General features: G+C 41.6%; 1 protein-coding gene across 7 annotated transcripts in view; it reads left to right on the top strand.

Annotated features, from left to right (window-relative positions):
* The window catches only part of cc2d1b (coiled-coil and C2 domain containing 1B), a 91,822-nt gene that overhangs the window by 41,620 nt on the left and 25,126 nt on the right, over nucleotides 1-25,076 (top strand). For 6 of the 7 annotated variants that reach the window (XM_063064356.1, XM_063064358.1, XM_063064354.1 and 3 more), the window contains exons 10-17: nucleotides 1,744-1,874; nucleotides 4,889-4,961; nucleotides 9,929-10,047; nucleotides 14,676-14,859; nucleotides 15,329-15,501; nucleotides 20,292-20,423; nucleotides 22,996-23,054; nucleotides 24,299-24,415. In XM_063064356.1, the coding sequence (XP_062920426.1) occupies nucleotides 1,744-1,874; nucleotides 4,889-4,961; nucleotides 9,929-10,047; nucleotides 14,676-14,859; nucleotides 15,329-15,501; nucleotides 20,292-20,423; nucleotides 22,996-23,054; nucleotides 24,299-24,415 (988 nt within the window). The remainder of the gene's footprint in view (nucleotides 1-1,743; nucleotides 1,875-4,888; nucleotides 4,962-9,928; nucleotides 10,048-14,675; nucleotides 14,860-15,328; nucleotides 15,502-20,291; nucleotides 20,424-22,995; nucleotides 23,055-24,298; nucleotides 24,416-25,076) is intronic. The other variant, XM_063064355.1, reaches the window with a different exon arrangement.

The following is a 25,076-nucleotide window of genomic DNA, read 5'->3' as shown; positions in this document are numbered from 1 at the left end:
GCCTCTTTTCATCTTGAAGACCTCGATCAGGTCACCTCACATCCTCCTTGGCTCCGAAGAGAAAAGCCCTGGCTCGCTCAACTATCTTTGTGAGATATGCAGTCTCATCCAAGCAACATCCTAGTAAATCTCCTTTGCACCCTCTCTAAAGCTTCCACATCCTTCCTATAATGCGACTAGAACTGAGCACAAGTTCCAAGTGTGGTTTAACCAGGGTTTTATGGAGCTGCATCATTACTTCACAGCTGTTGAGCTGAATTCCCCAGCTAATGAAGGCCAACACACCAAACGCCTTAGGAACGACCCTATCAACTTGTGCTACAGCTTTGAGAGATCTATGGATGTGGACCGCAAGTAAAATGTATAAAACTAATGATGAAACTTTGGTCTCCTTAAACTAGCGTTTCAATTTTCCCAAGCTATTGGTCGGTAGCTCGTTTGTATGTACTGCATGAAGAAATAGTTGTCATCTTAGAGTCATTTTTCCATTTTCATAAATTCACAAAATTAACAAAAGACTGAGAATAAAGTCATTGAGTTTTTGAAAAAAAATTGGTTTAGTGCTGAGCCTTCACATTTTTGGCTCGTTAGTGTCAAAACTGTTGGAATACTACAGTGCTTGATTTCTATCCTACAGTGAACTGTGAAGTCAAAGCCCTCTTGTTAAATTTTGATGTATATTTTCAGCCTCGAGCTTCGACAGTTTACGCTATAAGTATTTTTGAGTATGGGTCATGAATTGCACAAGTAACAGGATAAACTCTGAATATGCAGCAGAAGATTGTGAGCTGTTTTGTTTTCATGGATTTTACCACTTTGACCCTTGCAGAAGTCAGTTAGCTTCAAGTCTGCACTGTCACAGAACCATAGATTCATTGCAGCACGGATGGAGTCTATTCAACCCATTAGCTTACCCCACCGTTCTTTGGAGTTCCAGTGTCACATACCTATAGCATTACAAATGATAGCCACTGTTTCAAACAATAGATTTTCATCTTCTCAATCTTTTTCCTGTCACTTTAAATCTGTGTTCCCTTCCCCTTGATACATCCATTAGGCAGATTAAGCAAATGGACAGAAATTTTGCTAATGCAATATTACACAGATGTGTTAAGTTATTTGCTTTGGTAGTAAAGCCGAAGGCAGCATATAATTTAAATAGTATTAGATTGGGAAGTGTTAACGTAAAAGGAATTGGTGTTCGTGTATACCAGTGAAAGAAAGCAATCTGCAAGTCAAGCAAGCAATTAAGAAGCCAGATTGTAAACTCGCCTTCATAGCAAGAGGTTTTGAATACTAGACTAATGAGGTATACAGGGCCTTGGTGAGACTGCACCTTGGAATATTGTACTCTTCTTGTTTCCTGAGAAAGGATCTACTTAACAGTGCAGTGAAGGTTTATCACACCAATATCTAGGATGACAGGACTGCCACATGAGGAAAGATTAGGTTAACTAAGTTTGTATTTACCATAATTTAAAGAATGATACCTCTATTAAAACTAACAACATTCTGGAAGGGGTGGAGAGCTAGATGATCATATTGGAGAGAAGGGGTAGCCATGAATGGATGGAGAAATGAGAGATATTTTGACAATTGACCTAAGGAGGTTGGGCAGAAAATGCTGCTAATGACATGAACATATTATTGTTCTGTTTGCTGTAAAAATCCTTTTAATATCTGATGAGTTGTTCAAAAGAAATTTTTAACTACAGCAGGTACAAGTTATTTCTGTGATTCTAGGCCTACCACCACCACCCAAAGACATACTGGAAGCTCTACAGCAAAGAATGGAGAGATACAAAACAGCGGCATCTCAGGCGAAAGCTACTGGAAATGATCGTAAGGCAAGGATGCATGAGAGAATAGCAAAAGTACGTTAATACTGAGGCATTTTTCCAGTTCCCTTTTAAAGATGTTTATTTCTTGCTGAACATGTGGATCCACAGATTCCCTTAGCCATCCTATCTAATGTGAAAACCTTCATGTATGTTTTAATGAGCTGTTCCATTTCATTGATAACCATGAAATAATTGGACACTCATAGTTTTACACACTCGATGGCCATTTTATTTGTGAGATGTGTAGAGGCTGTTGATGAAACCATCTTTGTTATCTACTGTATATTCTGACCCTCTTATAGCTGATTCAATTATTCCCTCATTGCGAACGCTTTGCAGTAGCAATGTATCCCTCATTGCTTTGAATTGCAGATAGACACTTGCTTTCCCTTGGTGCTCAGTCCGTCCAAGTTCTCTTGCAGCTAGTTCAAGGTTCCAATCGAGGCTTGAATCTATCTCCTACGATAGTTTCCAAACTGACATTTGATATATAGATCTTCACAGAAGATTGTAGTATCTTCAATGGCCAGGAATTGGCAAACACAGCTTCTATTTGGTTTACACCAGATGGACCTTGACTGTACACTGGTGGAGATTTATATCTACTGATATGCAGGGAACCATTATCCTACCTGCTCTTGCAATGTATGATTTTGAATCCAGAACAATGTGCTTAACTTGTAAAAGTCTTCTCAAAGCCATTCAGTTGCATTAGGCTGTTATGTCAAAACCCTACTCGTATGAAAAGAGACTTAACTAGACACTAACATTGTGGACACAAGAGATTCTGCAGGTGCTGGAAAACCTGAGTAACACATGCTAAATGCTGGTGAAACTCAGTAAGTCAGGCAGCATCTATAGAAAGGAATAAACAGTCAACGTTTTGGGCCAAGACCCTTCATTAGGACTGGAAAGGAGGGCCGGCTGGTGGCGTAATGACATCGGCGCCAGACCTGGGAGGGGAGGTTCCCGGGTTCGAAACCAGTCGGGTCCGCTCCCGAGTACGCTTTCCATCCGTGCCGGGTTGAGTGTCGAGATCACAACTGGACCTCATAAAATAAAGGGAAAAATACTGTGAACTGTCTGTGTGAGGAGTGGTGTGTCACACAGTCTCTCTCTCGCTCCGCGCCTTGTAAAAAGCCATGAAAAAGGCATCACGGGCAGACATGTACGCACACGCGGACACACGCACAGAGTTGCGCGCACGCAGGCACACGCCAAAAAAAAAAGGACTGGAAAGGAAGGGGGAAGAAGCCAGATTAAGAAGGTGATCGGTTGTGGGGTGAGGGGGAAGGAAGAGGAAGGAGTACAAGCTAGAAGGTGAGGGGTAAAGCCAGGTCAGTGGAAGAGGTTGGGGGTGGATGAAGTGAGAAGCTGGGAGCAGATAGGTGGAAAAGGGAAAGACATTCTTCCTTCCCCAGTAATCTTCTTATCTCCTTCCTGGCATTTATCCCTCTGAGCGGAAGAAATGCAACACCTGCCCATTCACCTCCTCCTTCAACTCCGTTCAGAGCCCCAAACAATCCTCCCAGATGAGATGCATTTCACCTGCCAGTTTGTTGGGGTAATCTACTGTATCTAGTGCTTCCGATGTGGCCTCCTCTGCATTGATGAGGCCTGATGTAGATTGGGGGACTGCTTTGTCAAGCACCTTCATTCCATCGGCAACAAGCAGGTTTTCCCGGTGACCAGCCATTTTAATTCCCAATCCTCATTCTCATTCCGACATGTTGGTCCATGGCCTCCTCTTCTGCCATGATGAGGCCACTCTCAGGTTGGAGGAGCAACACCTCTTATTCTGTCTGGGTAGCTTCCAACTAATGGCATGAACATTGATTTCTATAACTTCCAGTTATTTTTACCCTTCCCCTTCCAATTACCCCCTTACCTCTTCTTTTCTGCTCACTTGCCTATCACTCCCCCCCCACCTTTCTCCTATGGTCCCCTCTTCTCTCCTATCAGGTGTTTCTTCTTCTTCAGCCCTTTTACCTTTTCCCTCTATCACCTCCCAGCTTCTCACTGACATTGTGGTGTACCTTCACAGTGACTGGCCAGCTGAATACTGCATTCTTAAAATGATTTGGTTAGAGCATTATATTTTGTTAGTGAGGCCCTATTTCATGGAATAAGTTACAAAAGTGCATGAATTTAGCTCTAATTTCCTGGAGGTGATGTGATAAGGCGTACAATGTTGATGTAACTATTAAGTCTAGATAAAAAATAGATGAACAATTTGATGGTTTGTTAGTTTGTGGGTGACGGTTAGTTAATGTTATCTTTGTGAAGGTGACCAGGATGATGCCAGGTAACTTAAAATGGGATGTGCAAAGCTATTCTCAACTGGTTAACCTGCCCCTTGTATATAGCTTAGTCCAAAAGTTCTTAATAGGTTACGTAGCCAGTGAAATCTCATTGAGAAACATTCATTTATAGCTCAAAAGTTAAAATGACGCAAATGGAGTCATTTTATATTTTAACAATTCTGTTTCATTTAATAGTTGTAAGGAAGAACTGTGATATTTGTGTCAACAATGATCAAAAAGATAATGATAACATGAAAACAAAGTCAGCCCTTTTCTTAGACTCTTCCAAGAATGTAAGGGAGTCATTAGAAATTATCCCCAGTAAAGTTGCAATGTTTGAGAACTAAGTACATTATGAAAGGGTTGCTAAGTGATAAGGCGCTATTTGACACAGAAAGAACCCTCTATTCCCCTCCTCCACTGTCCAACAAAAATCCAAGAGACCAGTTTTAACATTAAATATTTGAGAGTCCCATTTATAATGGCGTTTACTCTTTTGCAGATATGCAGATGAATAGTGAATGAATGAATGACATTTATTTCAGTCAGTACAAACATAACAAAAGCATCATCTTCAACGATGATTTCATAGGACAAAATTACAACAAAAAACATAAATATTCTTTAAAATATTCATGTATGCAGGAGCTATATTTACATAAATTAGTTTGAAATTGGTCAGTTGAAAATGTACATCAACTTGATGAAATGTGTAATTGAAATTTCTACCTTTTTATTATCCAGCAGTACCAGGGTGCCATCAGAGCACATAAATCTGGAAGAAAAGTAGATTTTGGAGATCTTCCAGTACCTCCAGGCAAGTATAGGGTATTCATTCCTTTAAGCAGAGCATTTGTACTGCTTGTAAATTATAAGAGTGTATAATATTAAGTGCTTTTGAATGCCTGATGTAATTTTAAATATAACAAAATTTTCCTTCATTTTAACTTATTTTAAATTAATGTGTTTGCATGCACAGGAAATGACTTTAATGGACTATAATGGCAATTGAAATAAGACCATTAGACACAGGAGCAGAATGTGCATAGGTCCAAAGCCATCAACTGCTCCTCATATATTAACCCTTTTGTTCCCAGGATAATTCTTGTGAACATTTCCAAGGCCAGCACCTCCTTTCTTCGATAAGAGGTCCAGAACTGATCACAGTACTCCAAGTGTGGTCTGACCAATGTCTTACTAAGCCTCAGCATCAAGTCCTTGTTTTTATGTTCTTGTCCTCTCAAAATGAATGCTAACATTGCATTTGCTTTCTGACCACTGACTCAACCTGCAAGTTAAACTTTAAGGAATCCGTGGACTAGGATTCCCAAGTCCCTTTGCATCTCCGATTTCTGAATTTGCTCCAAATTTAAAAAATAGTCTGAGCTTTTATTCCTTCCACTAAAGTGCATGACCATGCACTTTCCTACATTGTATTCCATCTGCCTGGTCTTTGCCCATTTTCCTAATCTGTTTAAATGCTTCTGCAGACTCCCTGCTTCCTCAATACTGCCAGTCCATCCATCTATCTTTGTATCGTCCGCAAATTTGGCCACAAACTTATCGATTCTGTCATCCAAATCATTGACATGTGAAGTGAAAAGAGCAGTCCCAGCACCGACCTCGGCAGAAAACCACCAGTCACTGGCAGCCAACCAGAAAGCAGAATGCAGCAGATAGTGTAAGAGTAGGTAGAGGATTAAATTAAGAAAGGATTAATGCCACAGCAGAGAATATAAAAGTGATGGTTGGTATTTTTATTCTGTACGTTATGCATTGAAAAGGGAACATTAACCAGGCACCTATAGAAGCTGCTAGGGGATTTTATTTGTGTTGATCCCAGTACTTCAAGGTAATGTGACTGATAAAAATGGCCAACATAAAATATGCAACCTGACTGGCAATTTGTCCAGCTAAAGGGTGGAATGTAGACCCAGTGCTTCACCATGAGGTGACTTATCAACATCCTAAAAGCAAGGCATTAGAAGCATTAAAAGAGTAAAAACATTTTAATAATAATAATAATAGTAAGTACTTTGTTATCTTGGAGGAACTCAGCAGGTTGGGCAGCATCAGTGGAAACGATGAGTCGACGTTTCGGGCCGGAACGCTTCGTCAGGACTGAACAAAGAAGGAGGGAGAAGGATTTGAAGAATGCTTGTAGGTTCAGTTGAAAGACCAGTAATTTGAAAGACAAAAGGGTGGGGGAGGGGAAGCAGGGATGTCATAGGCAGGAAAACAATGGGTAGTAGAAGAAGGAGGCGGAACCATGAGGGAGGTGATAGGCAGCTGGGGTAGGGGGCAGAGTGAAATAGGGATAGAGGAAGGGAGGGGGAGGGACTTACCGGAAGTTGGAGAATTCTACATTCATATCAAGGGGCTGGAGACTACCTAGACGGTATATGAGGTGTTGCTCCTCCAACTTGAGATTAGCCTTATCATGGCAGTAGAGGAGGCCATGTATGGACATATCTGAATGGGAATGGGAAGCAGAGTTGAAGTGGGTGGCTACCGGGAGATCCTGTCTGTTGTGGCGGACGGAGTGGAGGTGCTCAACGAAGCGGTCCCCCAATCTGCGTCGGGTTTCAATGATGTAGAGGAGGCCGCACCGGGAGCACCGGATGCAATAGATGACCCCAACAGACTCACAAGTGAAGTGTTGCCTCACCTGGAAGGACTGTTTGGGGCCCTGAATGGTAGCAAGAGAGGAGGTGTAGGGACAGGTGTAGCACTTATGCTTACAGGGATAAGTGCTGGGTGGGAGATCCTTGGCGATGGACATGCGGATAAGGGAGTCGTGGAGGGACCAATCCCTGTGGAAAGCAGAGAGGGGTGGAGAGGGAAAGATGTGCTTAGTGGTGGGGTCCTGTTGAAGGTGGCGGAAGTTGCGGAGGATAATGTGCTGGATCCAGAGATCTGACTCTCATAACTACCTCAACTATACCTCTTCCCACCCCACCACATGCAAAAATACCATTCCCTATTCCCAATTCCTCCGTCTCTGCCGCATCTGCTCCCAGGATGAGGCTTTCCGTTCCAGGACATTTTAAATGTCCTCTTTCTTTAAGGATCGTGGTTTCCCTTCTACCGTCATCAATGATGCCCTCACCCGCATCTCCTCCATTTCCCGCACTTCGGCCCTCACCCCATCCTCCCGCCACCACCACAGGGACAGGGTTCCCCTTGTCCTACCACCCCACCAGCCTCCGGATCCAGCATGTTATCCTCCGCAACTTCCGCCACCTTCAACAGGACCCCACCACTAAGCACATCTTTCCCTCTCCACCCCTCTCTGCTTTCCACAGGGATTGGTCCCTCCACGACTCACTTATCCACACGTCCATCCCCAAGGATCTCCCACCCGGCACTTATCCCTGTAAGCATAAGTGCTACACCTGTCCCTACACCTCCTCTCTTGCCACCATTCAGGGCCCCAAACAGTCCTTCCAGGTGAGGCAACACTTCACTTGTGAGTCTGTTGGAGTCATCTATTGCATCCGGTGCTCCCGGTGCGGCCTCCTCTACATCGGTGAAACCTGACGCAGATTGGGGGACCGCTTCGTTGAGCACCTCCACTCCGTCCGCCACAACAGACAGGATCTCCCGGTAGCCACCCGCTTCAACTCTGCTTCCCATTCCCATTCAGATATGTCCATACATGGCCGCCTCTACTGCCATGATAAGGCTAATCTCAAGTTGGAGGAGCAACACCTCATATACCGTCTAGGTAGTCTCCAGCCCCTTGGTATGAACATAGAATTCTCCAACTTCCGGTAAGTCCCTCCCCCTCCCTTCCTCTATCCCTATTTCACTCTGCTCCCTACCCCAGCTGCCTATCACCTCCCTCATGGTTCCGCCTCCTTCTTCTACTACCCATTGTTTCCCTGCCTATAACGACCCTGCTTTCCCTCCTCCACCCCTTTGTCTTTCAAATTACTGGTCTTTCAACTGAACCTACAAGCATTCTTCAAATCCTTCCCCCACCTTCTTTGTTCAGTCCTGACGAAGGGTTCCGGCCCGAAACATCGACTCATCGTTTCCATTGATGCTGCCCGACCTGCTGAGTTCCTCCAGTGTACTGTGAGTGTTGCTTTGATCCCAGCATCTGCAGATTATTTTGTGTTTACTTTGTTATCCTGAGTGGGAAATTCTTTCGTCACAGCAGCGTCATTTAAAAACACACTTAGCAGTGTGCAGACTTAACTAATAATATACAGAATAGTAATATACACAATAATAATTTACCAATGTGCAATAATAATGTACAAAATAATAAAGCAGAGACTATTGTACTATGATGGGTATTCTCTTGTCACACAGAGATGAACTGCTTACATGCTTAGGAAAGATTTTCTGTAACCATCCTTGTGACAGTGGGACTGAATGAGTCTGTCCGCTGCTTATTCAGTAGGTCATGGAGAGGATGTGTCAGATTGTCCATAATGGATAACAGTTTGTTTAGTGACCTCCTCTCCACCACTAACACAAAAGTGTCCAGGTTGTACCCAAGGACGGATCCAGCCTTTTTAATTTAGTCTTTTTGCATTTCCAGTATCGATGCTGCTCCCCCAATATAAAGTTGCAAAGAAGAATGCCCTTGCTAGGCAAAAGATCTCCAACATGCTGCTGCACACATTGAAGGATCTCAGCTTTCTTAGGAATTAGAGTCTGCTCATCCCCTTCTTGTAAACAGCCTTAGTATTGGTTTCCAGTCAAGTATTTGTACTCCTCCACCACCCCATTTATGCACAAATGTGTTGAAAATTTTATAGCGACTACTTTGAAATATCGATTAGCATCTTTCCAGCGCCCTTTCGAGGAAAGGACTCCCCAACTCCACCCCACGATTCCTGTTTTTGTATTACCTGCAGATCATTTATCCTTGCATATCTTTCTATGAATTCTTGTCATGATCTCCAGGGTCTCAAAGCACTTCATTATTAATGTACTTTTGAAGTGTGACTACTACTAATTCCCGTATGCAGTGAGCTTCTCATCAAATAAGATTGGTTTAAGGGATGAATATTAGGACACAAGAGAGAGCTTGGCTGTTTTTTGTTGCATGTCATCTGTCAAGTGAGACCATGCTGTAACACTCTCATCTGAAAAATGCTAATTCACTGTTTGCTGCATTGCGTTATTAGACTAGAATACTTATTACAGATGGAACTCTGGAGTGCAACTTGAATGTAAAGCTGGGTTAATAATGTTACTGCTGATCAAGGCTAACAAAATGAAAGTGGAACATTTCTTGTTGTCTTTATATTGCACTTGTAATGAATATCACTAGTTTTTGTTAAGTGTACAGTATAGACAACCGAGATAACAGTGCACAAAACTGTAGAGCTATTGAAGTTACCTCTTTAGAGTAACCAAATAATATAGCAAATATTATTTCTCATAAATCCATTTTGGTGCTATTGCCTCAGAACAAATTTCACACCATGAGCATTTTATAGCAAACCAGTTATAAATCACTCATTTTAATTTTATTAAAGTACAGTTGAGTGAAGATGTAATGGTAAACTAAAATTAGCTGCTATTGTGAGGAGATATACCACAGAGGTACTTAGCAGTTCATTGACTTGTCACAGTGGGTGTTGGTGCGGGTGGGGTGCGGGAGTGGTGTGGTTCGTGAAGGAGAGAATTTGTTAAAAGATGGGAATAAAAATCCTGAGTGAGTCAACTTGTCTTCTTTAACAAAATGATATGAAACCAATAGGCATGGAAATTAGCAAAGAAATTTCCAGATTTTTCACGATTGTTGTATTGAATTTTCTGTAGGATTTCCAGCTATACCAGGAGTGGGAGGAACATCTGGAGACATTGGCATCACTGGAACACTTCAGGCTGCTTCCAGACTAGCCGCTGCTGAAGTTGAGGCGGAGGAAGACGATGGCGAGGTACTAGATATAATCAAACCCATAAACCTTAACTGATTCCGTTTTCTCGTTTCTCAAAGGAAAGTGTGGTGCTTATTATCCTCTAATATTCTTTGAAAGTGACTGTTCTTTAGATGTTGGCCAAGATGTTTCATTGAAAATTGGAATGGTTTAAGATTATTTCTTGCTGAGCACCTATTCCATCCAGAAGAATAAAGCATATGCAGACAAGCATGCTATTTATGTATTAGTGTCCTTATTGTTTGTCGTGTCATGTTGGGAATTTGGAGGTTGGCATTTCTGGATCAAGGTAGTGAGTGTAAAAGAGGCAAATCATGGAAAGCAATCTCAGTACGAGACATTGGAAGAATCATTCAGTGAAGAAGGGTGGGAGAAAGTATTTTGTGGGTATTTGCAAAGGTCATCTTGTGAAGGTGAGGAGGTGACTAACTTCTCTAATATTGAAGTTTTGGTGCTTTAAGAAATTTAACTCTTTTCTTGGGCTTCAGATTTTACAGATATGAAGACGCTATTGCTATTCTAGTTTTGATATTCACAATTTAAAGAGGAAACCCAGCGTTGCATTTCTTTTACCAATTTCTCCAATTCTGAACTCTCATATTTCTCCTTGGGATAAGCCCATATATTACTTCCAGTGTTTAGCAAAGATGAATATTAAAACTATCAATGCACCACACACTGGTCCAGCAGAGATAAGACTGGAGTCTTACCCGTACTCTGCCTACAGTAAGTGAGTAAGAGGATAACAATTGGCTGGGAAGTTCTGACCAAGGATTTGAAATAAATGACATCAAACCAGTATTCTTTATTCTTCAATGAAAAGCCTCTGTTTGAGTGTGAGAGATTAGAGCAGCTTTAATGTAGAAATTGACACAAGCATCCTTTTCTGACCTCCTCCCAACTGGACCTTGCTGTGAGCCAAGCCCTGTGTTAGAATTGCAAGTAGTCGAACCACCAATAATCAATCCCATGAGAAGCAACTCCATGTGACCGATCAGTTTACTCCGCTGATTGAAACTCCTCTAGTTAATCACTGATTCCACCTTTTGGGGAGTGACTCGTTCCACCACTACAGATCCTCAGTCTGAGCTGACAGTGGGGCCATGTCAGATCTCAGGGTCTGATCACGACACACACGTTGTTGATAACAAGCAGGTATTTCCACACAACCAGATTGAGAGTGGGGTTTTCAAAGTACTGGAAACTGAACAATATTATCCATTTTCATCTAGTTCACATTGCTCAAGATTCCTTTTAGCCTTAAGATAGGAAAAGCTACTTTAAAGTTCTTATTTGAGCTTTCATTATCTGTTATCATTTATTATGGTTATTGGATTTACTGAGTATACCTGCAAGAAAACAAATCTCAGGGTTGTATATGGTGACATATATGTACTTTGATAATAAAGAAGCAGATAATCAGAAGTGGAGAGAGTGTGCAATTTCAAGTTCCTAGGTGGCAAGATCTCTGAGGACCTAACCTGGACACAACATGTTGATGCAGCTATAAAGAAGTTAGACAGCGGCTATATTTCATTTGGAGTTTGAAAAGATTTGGTTTGTCAACCAAAGCACTTGAAAACTTCTACAAATATACCGTGGAGAGCATTCTGACTGGCTGTATCACCATCTGGTATGAGGGCGGGGGGTGTGGGGGGAGCGCTACTACACAAGATTGAAGTAAGTTGCAGAAATTTTGTGAAGTTAAACAGCTCCATCATGCATACCAACCTCCTTAGTATCCAAGGAGTAGTGCCTTAGGAAGATGGTGTCCATCATTAGGGACCACCACTACTCAAGACATGTCCTTTTACCGTTAGAAAGGAGATACAGGAGCCTGAAGGCACACACTCAATGATTCAGGAACAGCTTCTTCCCCTCTGCCATCCTATTTCTAAATGAACACTGAACCCATGAACACTAACTTTCTGTTTTCTTTTAATTTGTTTTTTTATTTGCACTACTTATGTTTAACTTAACCATTTTAATAGATGCATACTTACTGTAAAGTTAGCGAATTTCACGACATATGCTGGCGATACTAAACCTGATTCTGAAACTTCCTTTGAACTTTGAGGTTCCAGTATGGCCTTAGTGCTTTTATGTTGCCCATTTAAATAACTGGTCCTTGAATGCAGCTGTATAAGAAGAATCTCATTCAAGTTTAAGTTTATCGCCATTCAACCCTTTACATGTATACAGCTAAACAAAACAGTGTTCCTCAGGAACCAAGGTCCAAAGCACAGTACATACAGCACATAAAATAATAGTAACACAGGTTAAACGAAAGTATTCTATAGAGGTACTAGTTGACAAAGTGGTATTACTGCTACTGACGCTGTCATAAATACTGTGTGCAGGGTGTTCAGAGGTTTCATGTGCCAGGAGGAGAAGGTGTTACTCAGCCTAACAGTCCTTGTTCTTACACTGCATTACCTGCTGCTTGGCAGTTGGTGGTCAAAGGGATTGTGCGATGAATGGGGGCGGGGGGGGGGTCCTTGACAATGCTGAGGGCTCTGCAAAGGCAGCACTTCTGGTGTATGTCCTGGATGGGTGGGGGTTGGGGGGGGGAACGAGGGAGAGACCCTGGTGATTCTCTCAGCAATCCTCACAATCTTGTGGTTAGATGCCTTGCAATTTCCATACCAGACAGTGATACAGCTAGAAAAGACTTAGAGGAGATTACTTGATTTATGCCTCATTTAAGAGACTTAAAAGTTGTTAAGGCTATGGTTCTTCCAGTTTCACATGAGTATATGTAATTTCAGTACTGTTAATGGGTTATTTGAGGTAGAATATGCAAAAAATGTCAGTTTTGTCAACTGTAAGTCCTGAGAATAAAGCAGCTTAGTTAACTGGAAGAAGCATCTAGTTTTAGAATTTCTTTTTGATCACGAGACTTGATTGCTTGTACATGCATTAAGTGTAGATTTTGTGCAGAATTTTGAATTGTTAACTTGAGAATTATTTAAACTGAAACATGTATTGGTCAATGGGTACAATTCTGGCTGGAGGTCCATGATGAGTGGTGTTCTGCAGGGATCCACTCAAAGGCCTCTGCTGCTTGTGGTATGTGTAGATGACTTGGATGGATATGTTAGTAAATTTGCTGATGACACAAGGATTGGTGGTGTTAGCGGATAGTGTTGAAGATTGAAGATTGTCAAAGAACACAGTGGGATGTTTACACATATGGGTGGAGAAATGGGAGAGGGAGTTTAATCTGGGTTGAGTTAACAGGTCAGGAACCTATGTTGCAGCTTTATAAAATTTTCCATTATAGGAAGGATGCAGAGGTTTTGGAGAAGGTTTAGAAGAGGTTTACTAGGGTGCTGCTTGAATTAGAGGCATGTGCCAAAAAGAGACGTAGGACAAACTGGGGTTGTTTTATCTGGAGTGGCAGAGACAGATCTGATAGAATGTTATAAGAGGCATAGATGGAATAGATAGCCAGTATCTTTTTCCTAGGGTTGAAATGTCAAATACTCGAGGGCATGCATTTAAGGTGAGAGCATGAAAGTTCAAAAGAGATGTGCGGGCAAGTTTTTGTTTGCAGAATGGTGTGTGCCTAGATTGTGCTGCCAGGACTGGTAGTGGAGGTGGATGCAGTAGAGGTATTTAAGAGTCTCTTGGACAGGCACGTGATATGCAGTGTTAACATTCGTTTCAAGAGGGCTAGAATATAAAAGCAAGGATGTAATGCTGACGCTTAATAAGGCATTGGTCAGAGTGCATTTGGAATATTGTGGGCAGTTTTGGGTTCCTTTTCTAAGAAAGGATGTGCTGGCATTGGAGAGGATCCAGAGGTGGTTCATGAGAATGATTCCAGAAACGAAAGGGTTAACATGTGATGAGTGTTTGATGGCTCTTGGCCTATACTTATTGGAGTTTAGAAGAATGAGGTGGGGGGGGGGAAATCTCATTGAAACTCCTAAATAGAGTGGATATAGAGAGGATGTCTCCTGTAGTGGGGGAGTCTAGGCCAGAGGGCACAGCCTCAGAACAGAAGGATGTCCCTTTAGAACAGAGGTGAGGAGGAATTTCTTGAGCCATAGCATGGTGAATCGATGGAATCCTTTCCCGGGGTTGGCTGTGGAGCTCAAGTCATTGGGCATATTTAAAGCAGATGTTGATAGATTCTTGATTAGTCAGAGCATCAAAGGTTAAGGGGAGAAGGCAGGAGCATGTGGTTAAGAGGAATAATAAACCAGCCATGACAGAATGGTGGAACAGACTCAAAAGGTCAAATGGCCTACTTCTTCTCCTATGTCTTATAGTCTAAGTTCTTGGGCTATAGACCCTGTGCTCACAGAAGGGATTAGCTTCATTCAGCACCATTAGTTTAATTAATTTGCCACAACATTGTGGCTTGATGGCCCTGTCTCTGTGTTTATTGTTTTATGTTCTATGTATAGAAAATCCAAAGGTGACTCAGACCTCAATTTGAATAGATATTCTATGTATTCAGATTTTGATGTGCAGAGGCATGGATTAGACAGGGTTTAAAAATTCTGCATTTTTTCATTTCATTTGAGATATTAATTTGCTCATTTGGTAGAAATGAATTGACAATCATTTGCTTTGTAGTGAACCTGAGCACTTAACGAAGTTTGTGTGGTTTCCCTTAGACTGGAACTCCTCCGTCTGCTGCTCAACCTCCAGTTGCAAAGAGACCTGCAAAACTCCTCGACGATGTAGAGCAGGCACCTCCGACCTTGTCAGCTGCAGCTGAGGAAAGGCACTCCCCAAAACCCATTCCGAAGCCAACGTCAAAGGATAACCTGGTTCAGCAAAGTCAACAAAATATAATCAGTATATTTTCTCTTCATTCACTCCAGCAGCATAATTTTAAAGTGTATATAGTTTTGACATATTGTTCAGTAGACTTTCCAAAAAGTCCACAAGAACTGGGGCAGTGTGGTAGTGTAGTGGTTAGTGTAATGTGATGACACTGCCAGTGGCCTGGATTCAATTCCTCCACTGTCTGTAAGGAGTCTGTCCGTTCTCCCTGTAACCGCATGGGTTTCCTCTGGGTGCTCCAGATTCCTCCCTTGTTGGGGTTAGAAGATTAATTGGTTGTATGGGTGGCATGGGCTCCTTGAGGCAGAAAGTGCCTGTGACTGTGCTGTATTTCTAGATAAACTAAAATAAATAGAATAAAGTTTGAATGAAGATTTTAAAGTTTTACTTTTCATCGGCAGTCATAGTACCACTGAACTAGACACCAGTAATTCTCAGTTCTGTAATATTTCATCTGATCACTCTCTCTGCTGTCTTTCAGCCCAGCAACAAATGGAATTTCTTGAGAATCGGAAGAAGCAATACATGAAAGCTGCTTTGCAGGCAAAGCAGAAGAACAACCTGGAACAAGCAAAGCATTTTTTTAGGACTGCCAAAGGCTTTGACCCACTGATTCTGGCTGTCCAAAATGGGAAACCAATTGATATCTCAAAGGTGAAGTAAAGCTGAATGCCAATTTGGTAGATGAACTTCTTGTCTTCATGCTCGTGCCTTTGCTGGCATATTTTGTGATCGTGAGGCAAAAGATGCGGTATTTATCCTCATCCTAGCCATTGTTCTGTGTTCCATGGCTTAGATACCATTAAGTGATTAAATTCTGCCAATTCTTTGCCTTCCACATTAAAGACCTTTCTTAAAAGCATTTTCTTTGATTAGGCATTTGTCATCGCAAAACATTCTGTTTCCACGTCCCTTCCTGTTCTATGGACATGGGCATTTTGCTACATCAAAGCTAAGTGTGCAGGTAATGCCAAGCACAAAAGGAATTCTGATTATTGGGATAGACTGTGAAGTGGAGATACCAAGGACTACAGATGCTGGAATCTGGAGCAGAAAATAAACTGTTGGAGGGCCTTGGTGGGCTGAGCAACGTGTGTGCAGTCAAGATGGTCAGCATTTCCTGCGTCATATGACCCTCTGCTTCGACAGATGCTGGTCCACTTAGTCCACTGAGTTTCTCCAGCAGTTTACAAACAGCAAAGTGGGTTGATGGAGCCCAAAAATAAACAAAAGTTAATGATAATCTGGGGTGCTGTTAATGTGGAGTTTGCACATTCTTCCCATGAGCACGTAGACCAGTTTCCTCTGATTTGTTAAAAATGTGTTGGTAGGTATGGTACCCCCTTGGTGGAAAAGAAATGAGTATTGAGAGAAAAAGTTGTTAGGCTGCAGGGAAGTAAGGGATATGAACAAGGAAGGGAATATAGAGCAGGCATGGAAATGGAATACCAAAATAATTCAGTAAGAAAGGAAATCAATTACTAATGGCAGTGGCAGGAATACAGTAAGAGAAGAATATGAGGATATTAATGGATGCCTCTTTCAATCTTGTATTAATAATACTAGTAAATGTTTTTAAGTAAGCCAATTTTTATTAACTTAAAAAACATTAAATTACATCATTTTTTGTTATTTTTGAAAAATAGCTGTGTGACAAAGATTGGACTTGGCTATTTGTCCATGTTGTCTGAGCAGTTTAGTTGGTGAGGCTTATTTTGGCCCACCTCTGTAACTACGTACATCATGCAAGATCCTGGTGCTATGCAGAATCTCATCAACCAGATCCAGAATACACAGAAGTAAGGTTTGCCCTGATGAATCCCAACCAATTAAATTGCCAGAGCCCTAATGCATAGCAGCAGAATTAGGCTATTTGGCCCAATGAGTCTGATTTATTATCCCTCTCAACTCCATTCTCCTGTCTTTTCCCCATAATCTTTGACACCCTTACTAATCAAGAACCTATCAATCTCTGCTTTAAATATACCCAATGTCTTGGTCTCACAGGCACCTGTGGCAATGAATTCCACAGATTCACCATACTTTGGCTAAAGAAATTCATCCTCATCACTGGTCTAAAGGGAGCAGAGAAAGAGGTTGGGGCAGGTCCATTAGCTACATTTACAAAATGCTTAGACAGGTACATGGACTAGTTGGACCGAAGGGATTGTTTGCATACTATAAAACTATGTGATTTTAAATGTGAACTAGCACAGAGTTCAAGTAATGAATAAGTAAAGTCCAAATATTTTCGGTCTCACAGGAGTGAAGATTCACCATCAGTTTAAATTTAATTACTTTATGCAAGGGACAATTCATGTGAAACATACACCCAGATTTATACCTTTGGTTCCGTGCTTGACAGCACCTGCAGAAATGCACTTCCTACCACTCTGTCTCTGCTCAGTATTCTCTCTCACGAGTCCTGCAGGACTAAGATTTTGCCTGACTAACATCATTCAGTCATATTACAACCCATTATTAATACAAGTAAAGTTATCTTTTTTTGGCACTTGCCAGCATTTATTTCTGGCAATCATTTACAAATTAAACCTGATGGGCCAACATTACTGTCCTTGAACTTGAATTCAACTTTTAACTCTCATCATGAAAACTACCATTTAAAATTTTACCTTCTGGCTTGTCTACAACTACCATTACTCTCGTCAGTTTATGATTAGGACAATCGCTTTTTCTGAGACTTGTATCACATCTGCCCTACAAATTCATGTGGTTTAAGATGCTGTGGCACAAAACCTCTACAAGATTCCGACATAATGATAATTTTACCTTCACTCTATTTCACTGGCAATATGTGAAAGCAAAATGATTTCAGGATCCCAAACATTATATTCAAAATGCCTTCATGAAATTATAGCACTTTGCTTATTCATTTCCAATCATTACAGTGATCACCTGTGGCTGCATTTAGGTTTCTGCATGGCTTCTATATCTTCCATTTTCAGAGCAGATGATTTCTGCTCTGATCTCATAATTCTCTATGCTTTGAAACACTTAGGGTAAAGATTGCTCTCTCTTTTTTAACTTCTCTTTGTTTTTGTTCCCTCTGGAAGTCAGTCAGCCTTTTCATCCCAGTAAAGTGCTGTAAAGACTTTTTCATAGGCTGCAGGTGAATGTGTTCTTTCTTCAGGTACATCATGTGTAAAAGAGAGGCGAGAGAGGATATTGGACCACTGGAAAGTGATGCTGGGGAGGTAGTAATGAGGACAAAGAAATGGCAGACGAACTGAATAAGTATTTTGCATCAGTCTTCACTGTGGAAGATTCTAGCAGTTTGGGAAGTTCCAGACTGTTGGTTCTGAAATGTGTGAAGGTGCCATTACGAGGGGAATGGTTCTTGGGTATCTGAAAGGTCTGAAGGTAGATAAGTCACCTGGACCAGATGGTGTACACCCCAGGGTTCTGAAGGAGGTGGCTGAAGGGATTGTGGAGGCATTGGTAATGATCTTTCAAAATCACTAGGTTCTGGAATAGTTCTGGAAGACTGCAAAATTGCAAATGTCACTCCACTCTTCAAGAATGGAGAGAGGTGGAAAAAAGAATATTATAGGCCAGTTAGCCTGACCTCTGTGGTTGGCAAGATGTTGGAGTCGATTATTAAGGATGAGGTCTCAGGGTACTTGGAGGTACATGATAAAGTAGACCTTAGCATCTTTTCTCAAGGAAATATCTTGTCTGACAAATGTTTTGGAAGTCTTTGAAGAAATAACAAGCAGGATAGACGAAGGATAATCCGTTGGTATTGTGTACTTGGATTTTCAGAAGGCCTTTGAGAAGGTGCCACACATGAGGCTGCTTAACAAGTTAAGAGCCCATGGTATTTCAGGGAAGCTTCAAGCATAGATAAAACAGTGGCTGATTGGCAGGAGACAAAGAGTGGGAATAAAGGGAGCCTTTTCTGTTTGGCTGCCAGTAACTTCTTGTGTTCCACAGGGGTCTGTGTTGGGACCGATTCTTTTTGTATTATATGTCAATATCTTGGATGATGGAACTGACGGCTTTGTTGCAAAGTTTGCGAATGAAATGAAGATAGGTTAAGGGGCAGGCAGGTTTGAGGAAGTAGAGAGGATACAGAAGGACAGATTAGGAGAATGGCCAAAGAAGTGGCAGATGGAATATAGTGTCTGGAAGTTTACGGTTATACACTTTGGTAGAAGAAATAAAAGGGTAGACTATTTTCCAAATGGAGGGAAAATTCAAAAGTCTCAGGTGCAAAGGGATTTGGGAGTCCTTGTGCAGGATTCCCTAAGGGTTAATTTGCAGGTTGAGTCTGTGGTGAGGAAGGCAAACATAACATTAGCATTCATTTCAGGAGGACTAGAATATAAAAGCAAGGATGTAATTTTGAGACTTCATAAACCACAGGTGAGGCCTCACGGAGTATTGTCAGCAATTTTCGGCCCCTTAGAAAGGATGTGTGGACAGTGGAGAGGGTTCAAAGGAGGTTCACAAAAATAATTACAGAATTAAACAGCTCGTCTTGTGAAGAGCATTTGATGACTCTGGGCCTGTATTCACTGGAATTCAGAAGAATGGGGGGGTGACCTCATTGAAACCTATCGAATGTTGCAAGGTCTTGATAGAGTGGATGTGGAAAGAATGTTTCCTGTGGTGTGAGAGTCTAGGACCAGGGAATGCAGCCTCAGAATAAAGGGGCATCCTTTTAGGATGGAGATGAGGAGACATTTCTTTAGCCAGAGAGTGGTGAATCTGTCAAATTTATTGCTACAGGTGGCTTTGGAGCCCAAGTCTGTATGTATATTTAAGACAGAGGTTGATAAATTCTTGATTGGTCAGGGCTTGAAGGGGTACAGGGAGAAGGTGGGAGATCAGAGCTGAGAGGAAAACCGGATCAGCCGTGATGAAATGGCAGAGCAGCCCAGATGGGCCGAATGGCCTGATTCTGTTCCTATATCTCATGGTCTTGTAGTGTAATGGTGTTCTACAGGAACGACGGTGTTGAAGGAAAAAAGAGGGGATTACAAAGATAGTCATAAACTGTAAAATGACAGTCTTGTTATCAAGTGTACAGGCTGTCCCTGGGTAACAAGCAAGCTCTATTTATTTTGACTCTGAAGACTGACTTTGGGCAGAGGTTGAAAATGCACAGAAGACACTTGATACGGTAACCATACCTCCACAGTATTGTGACGAATGGCGTCAAAAGCCGAGATTGACAAGGGAAAATAATTACTACAAATGGGAGGTGGGGTGAAAGTGGGTGGGGAGCTAATTCTGTTGTTTGTAGAACCTAGTCTTTGTATGTATGTCATTGGATATTTTAATATGGAAGTTTGTTCATATGTAGGGATGTCCGTAAGTCAGGCATTTGTATCCCAGGGAAAGCCTGTATTTTCTTTTGAAGGCACATATGCAACCATGGACATTGAGAGTATGTGTTTTATATTTCTTCCTCTTTTCAGGTTCCTTCCCCCCCTGAGGATGAGCAAAATGACAATGACTTTATAATAGTGCATCATAAAGATGTGCAGATTTCGGCAAAGATAGATGAAGTATACACACACCTTATAAACCTTCTGAAAGAACAGCATGAGGTATTTGATGTCATGTACTGTGAAGTGCATACGTAATGTTTTTTACAGTATTTTATAGCATATTATATGTATGTCTAAGTTTTGCCTTGTGAAGTACAATACCTGTCTCCCCCACGACCAGAGGATGAGTTACAAATTGTCAGCAACAATGGCAATTTTGTACAATTTGGTGAGAAAACCTCTCATTTTTCTAATGTTTTTTACAGTATTTTATAGCATATTATATGTATGTCTAAATTTTGCCTTGTGAAGTACAATACCTGTCTCCCCCACGACCAGAGGATGAGTTACAAATTGTCAGCAACAATGGCAATTTTGTACAATTCGGTGAGAAAACCTCTCATTTTTCTAAACTCTAAAGATGATGATAAAGACACATTATATGCAGAATGTTAACTTCATTTTAAAAACAAATGCATTCTCTTTGGTTGGAGGGGTGAATTGAAGAATTCTGTGCTGTAATACAGTAATTCCATTATTAGATATATTTTGGATATATATATAGTAGGTATAGGTGTGTATGTATATATAGTAGATATGTGTGTGTGTGTGTGTGTATGTATACACACACACACACACACACACACACACACACACACACACAGTACAGGTTTCCCCTGCCATCCGAAGGTAGAGCGTTCCTATGAAACAGTTCATAAGCCGAAATGTCGTAAAGCGAAGAAGCAATTACCATTTTTGTATATGTATATATGGGAAAATTTTGTGAGCGTTCGCAGACCCAAAAATACCCTACCAAATCATGCCAAATAACACATAAAACCTAAAGTAACAGTAACATATAGTAAAAGCAGGAATGATATGATAAATACACAGCCTATATAAAGTAGAAATACTTCTCTACAATGATTGCCTGCACAGATCTCCATAGCGAAAATCTCACGCAAGCGCTGTTGGCATAAACGCGCTCTCCAGTAACCTTTAAACTATGAAGCTGCCAAATCTACCAAATAACACATAAAAACACACAGCCTATAAGGTAGAAATAATGTATGTACAGTGTAGTATCACTTACCGGAATTGGGAAAACAGCGCCGAGCACACTGATGATGGTGTGTTAGACTGAGTCATCGCAGGCTGGGTGGTGCAGTGGCCCCCACCCTCTGGGCTGCCGACCCGATACATTGCCGCAAAGAACGCAGCGGTAGCCAGGAGGCACCCAGCACATCTTTAAGAAAAATTAATTAGGTGCTGCCCGGCACGTAAATGTCGGCGCAGATCAGAGGCGATTGCCAATTGCATCGCCTCTGATCTGGGCCGACAATTACGTGCCAGGCAGCACCAAATTAAGTAGCATGTTTATTTCGGCTTTTTTCTTAAAGATGTGCTGTGTGCCTCCCGGCTACCGCTGCGTTCTTCACGAATCGGTACAGTATCTGTCCGGGGCCCGGGTGTTGGGGTGGTGGGACACGGGGGTGTCATCTCATCGTCGATCAGGGCAGGCAGCTCATCTTCTCCTATGACTGCCCGCCTTGATGTTGAAGGTCGAGGTTCGTCGTCTGCTGTGGCTGATGTGGAAGACTTGCTTGACTGCTGAGCCTCGCGCATTTTTCTATCATACAGTTGTTTGTAAGCTTTCAAACCATCCTGCAAATATCCCCTAAACCTACGTACCCTTTCAAAATGAAAGTCGTACTTTATCATTGCAGCAAAAATCTCACGCAGTTGCTTCACTTTCTGCATTCGGTTTCGATTGTTATCCTTTCCTCTTCCAAAAGCATCAGCCCTTCATCTATCAGTTCTTGGTCATGGGATGCCAAAACCTCTTCAACATCATCTTCGTCAGCTTCCACAAGCCAAACTCACTTTGTCCTTGCTTCATTCACCACGATCGAAACGCTTAATTATGTCTAGTTTTATGCTAAGTGTAACACCCTTACTCTTTCAGGCTTTTCCGACACCTTAGAACTCATCTTGCTAACGACTGCTCAATGCAACGTGTTTAAGCAATGCCGTTCTGAATCCAGGGGAGAGTGGCTGCTCGGGGCGCGCGCTGCCTTTTATCGCGCACTGATTTTTTCGCGTGCTGATTTTTTATCGTGCGCTGCCTTTCTTCGTAACAGTGAAAACACCTTCTGAAAGCGAAAACAGGGTACTAATGCAGGTCTTTCGTAACAGTGAGGTTTCGTAAAGCGAACGTTCGAAAAGCGGGGGACACCTGTAATTGATAAGTTTGTGGCCTAAGGTAGAAGGAGTCAATTTTAGAAAACCTAGCACATTTATTTTTACTATATTTACACACTTAATCCAGCAGCCGTGGAGCATACGGATCCCTTCTTTATAGAAATTGGTGTCTTGGACCTCCGGAAAGTGGTCCACATCAGGGGTGATTGGTAAGTTTGTGGCTTAAGGTAGAAGGAGATGAGTTATACAGCTCTCTTGTTACATGCATGTGCAGTTCAACTCTTTGATTATTAACTCATCGCCTTCTACCTTAGGCCACGAACATATCAATCACCCCTCGTGTGTGTGTGTGTGTGTGTGTAGTTTGTGCCTTCCTGATGATCTTTTCCTTTCATACTTTATAATTAAATCTTTCTCCTTTTAAATCTAGAAATGTATGACATATTCCAAACAATTTACACATCTTGGTAATGTGGCTCAGACTACAAAGTAAGTGCAGAAATTATCATTGTCCTATTTGAAGCAGGTAATTAAAATGCTCTTCTCTACCTGTCTGATGTTTCAGAAGTTCCAGTAATAAAGTGATACTTCCAATAAAAGCAGATAAAAGTTAGATCTATAAGTATCAGGCTGACAGTGACGTGGTGTTCTACAGGGGTCGGTGTTGGCACCACTTCTTATTATGCTGTATACCAATGATATAGATGATGCAATAGATGGCTTTGTTGCCAAGTTTGCAGATAATATGAAGATTGGTGGAGGGGCACGTAGTGTTGAGGAAACTGGAAGGCTGCAAAAAGACTTGGACAGATTAGAAGAATGTGCAAGAAAATAGCAAATGAAATACAATGTTGGAAAATGCATGGTCATGTACTTTGGTAGAAGAAATAAATGTGCAGACTGTTTTCTAAATGGGAAGAAAATCCAAAATTCTGAGATGCAGAGGGACTTGGGAGTCCTTGTGTAGAACACCCTAATTGGTAACTTGCAGGTTGAGTCGGTGGTGAGGAAGGCAAATGCAATGTTAGCATTCATTTCAAGAGGTCTAGAATACAAGAGCAGGGATGTGGTGCTGAGGCTATATAAGGCACTGGTGAGGCCTCAGCTTGAGTACTGTGAAGTGTTTTGGGCTTCTCGTCACAGAAAAGATGTGCTGGCATTGGAGAGGGTTCAGAGGAGGTTCACAAGGATGATTCTGGGAATGAAAGGGTTATCAGACAAGGAACATTTGATGGCTCTGAATCTGTGCTCGCTGGAATTTAGAAGGATGGGGTGGGGTGGGGTCTCATTGAAACCTTTCGAATGTTGAAAAACTTAGAGTAGATGCGAAAGGAATGTTTCCCATGGTGGGAGAGTCTAGGACAAAGGGGCACAGCCTCAGCATAGAGGGGAGTCCATTTAAAGCAGAGATGTGGAGAAATTCCTTTAACCAGAATTTATTACCACAGGCAGCTGTGGAGGCCATATCGTTGGACACAGCATCAAAGATCACGGGAAGAAGGCTGGAGAGTGGGGCTGAGGAGGGGAAAAAAGATCAGCCATGATTGAATGATGGAGCAGACTCAATGGGCCAAATGGCCTAATTCTGCTTCTATGTCTTATGGTCTTGTGTATGCATACCCATATTTATTTATCAGTATTGTTGCATGAATAATGTTTTATGCTGACTACAGTAAATTTTACTACTAGTTGCACAGAGCTTTTTTTGAAAACCTGCGTTGCTGTTTTTGTAGATTTGAAAAGATGGCTGAAGATTGTAAAAAAAATCTTGAAATCCTTAAACTTGGGCAAGCTCAAGGCTTGGAGCCTCCAAAATACCACTTTGAGGAGAGGACATTTAAAACTGTACGGTATGGATCTCTGCTTTTGTAAATATTTCAATTGCAATACCTTTTCGATCAAAAAGAAAACTTTGTGATTAAGATGGGAGTTACTGTTGCAACTGAGAAGGATGTCTCTGAGGATATTCTACTTCGGCTTTTGTTGTAAAGGCAGCACTATTTTTTCTTAGTTTTTAGAAACATTTTCTTGTTATGGCATTTTGAATTAATAACACGTTATAAACTTGCAAGAGTACAAATAATGCTGAGCAACAAATAGCTTAGACGCACTTCACTGAAAGCAGAGACGGACACAGGAGACTTCAATTGCTAGAAATCTGGAGCAACACACAAGGAGGCTGGAGGAACTCAGGTGGACAGGCAGCATCCTTGGAGAGAAACTGACAGGTGATATTTTGTGTTGAGAAGGGCTGATGAAGGGTCTTGATGCAAACTGTCAGCTGTTCGTTTCCCTCCACAGATACTGCCTGATCTGCTGAGTTCTTCCAGCTCCTTTGTGTTGCTCCACTATACTTGAAACAACTTTGTGAAAAAAGTTGTTTTCCATCACCTAGTACAGGTGAGCACAGCACTGGTATAAAGGTACATAAAGTAGGGGCAGGGATCCAGGATTGAGACATTTATGAGAATAAAATGGTTTCACGTCAAGTTTAAAAAGTGAATAAGAAAT

Source organism: Mobula hypostoma, chromosome 12, assembly GCF_963921235.1.
Source record: "Mobula hypostoma chromosome 12, sMobHyp1.1, whole genome shotgun sequence".
Lineage (NCBI taxonomy): Eukaryota > Metazoa > Chordata > Chondrichthyes > Myliobatiformes > Myliobatidae > Mobula > Mobula hypostoma.
This window is presented reverse-complemented; position numbering and strand designations above follow the sequence as displayed.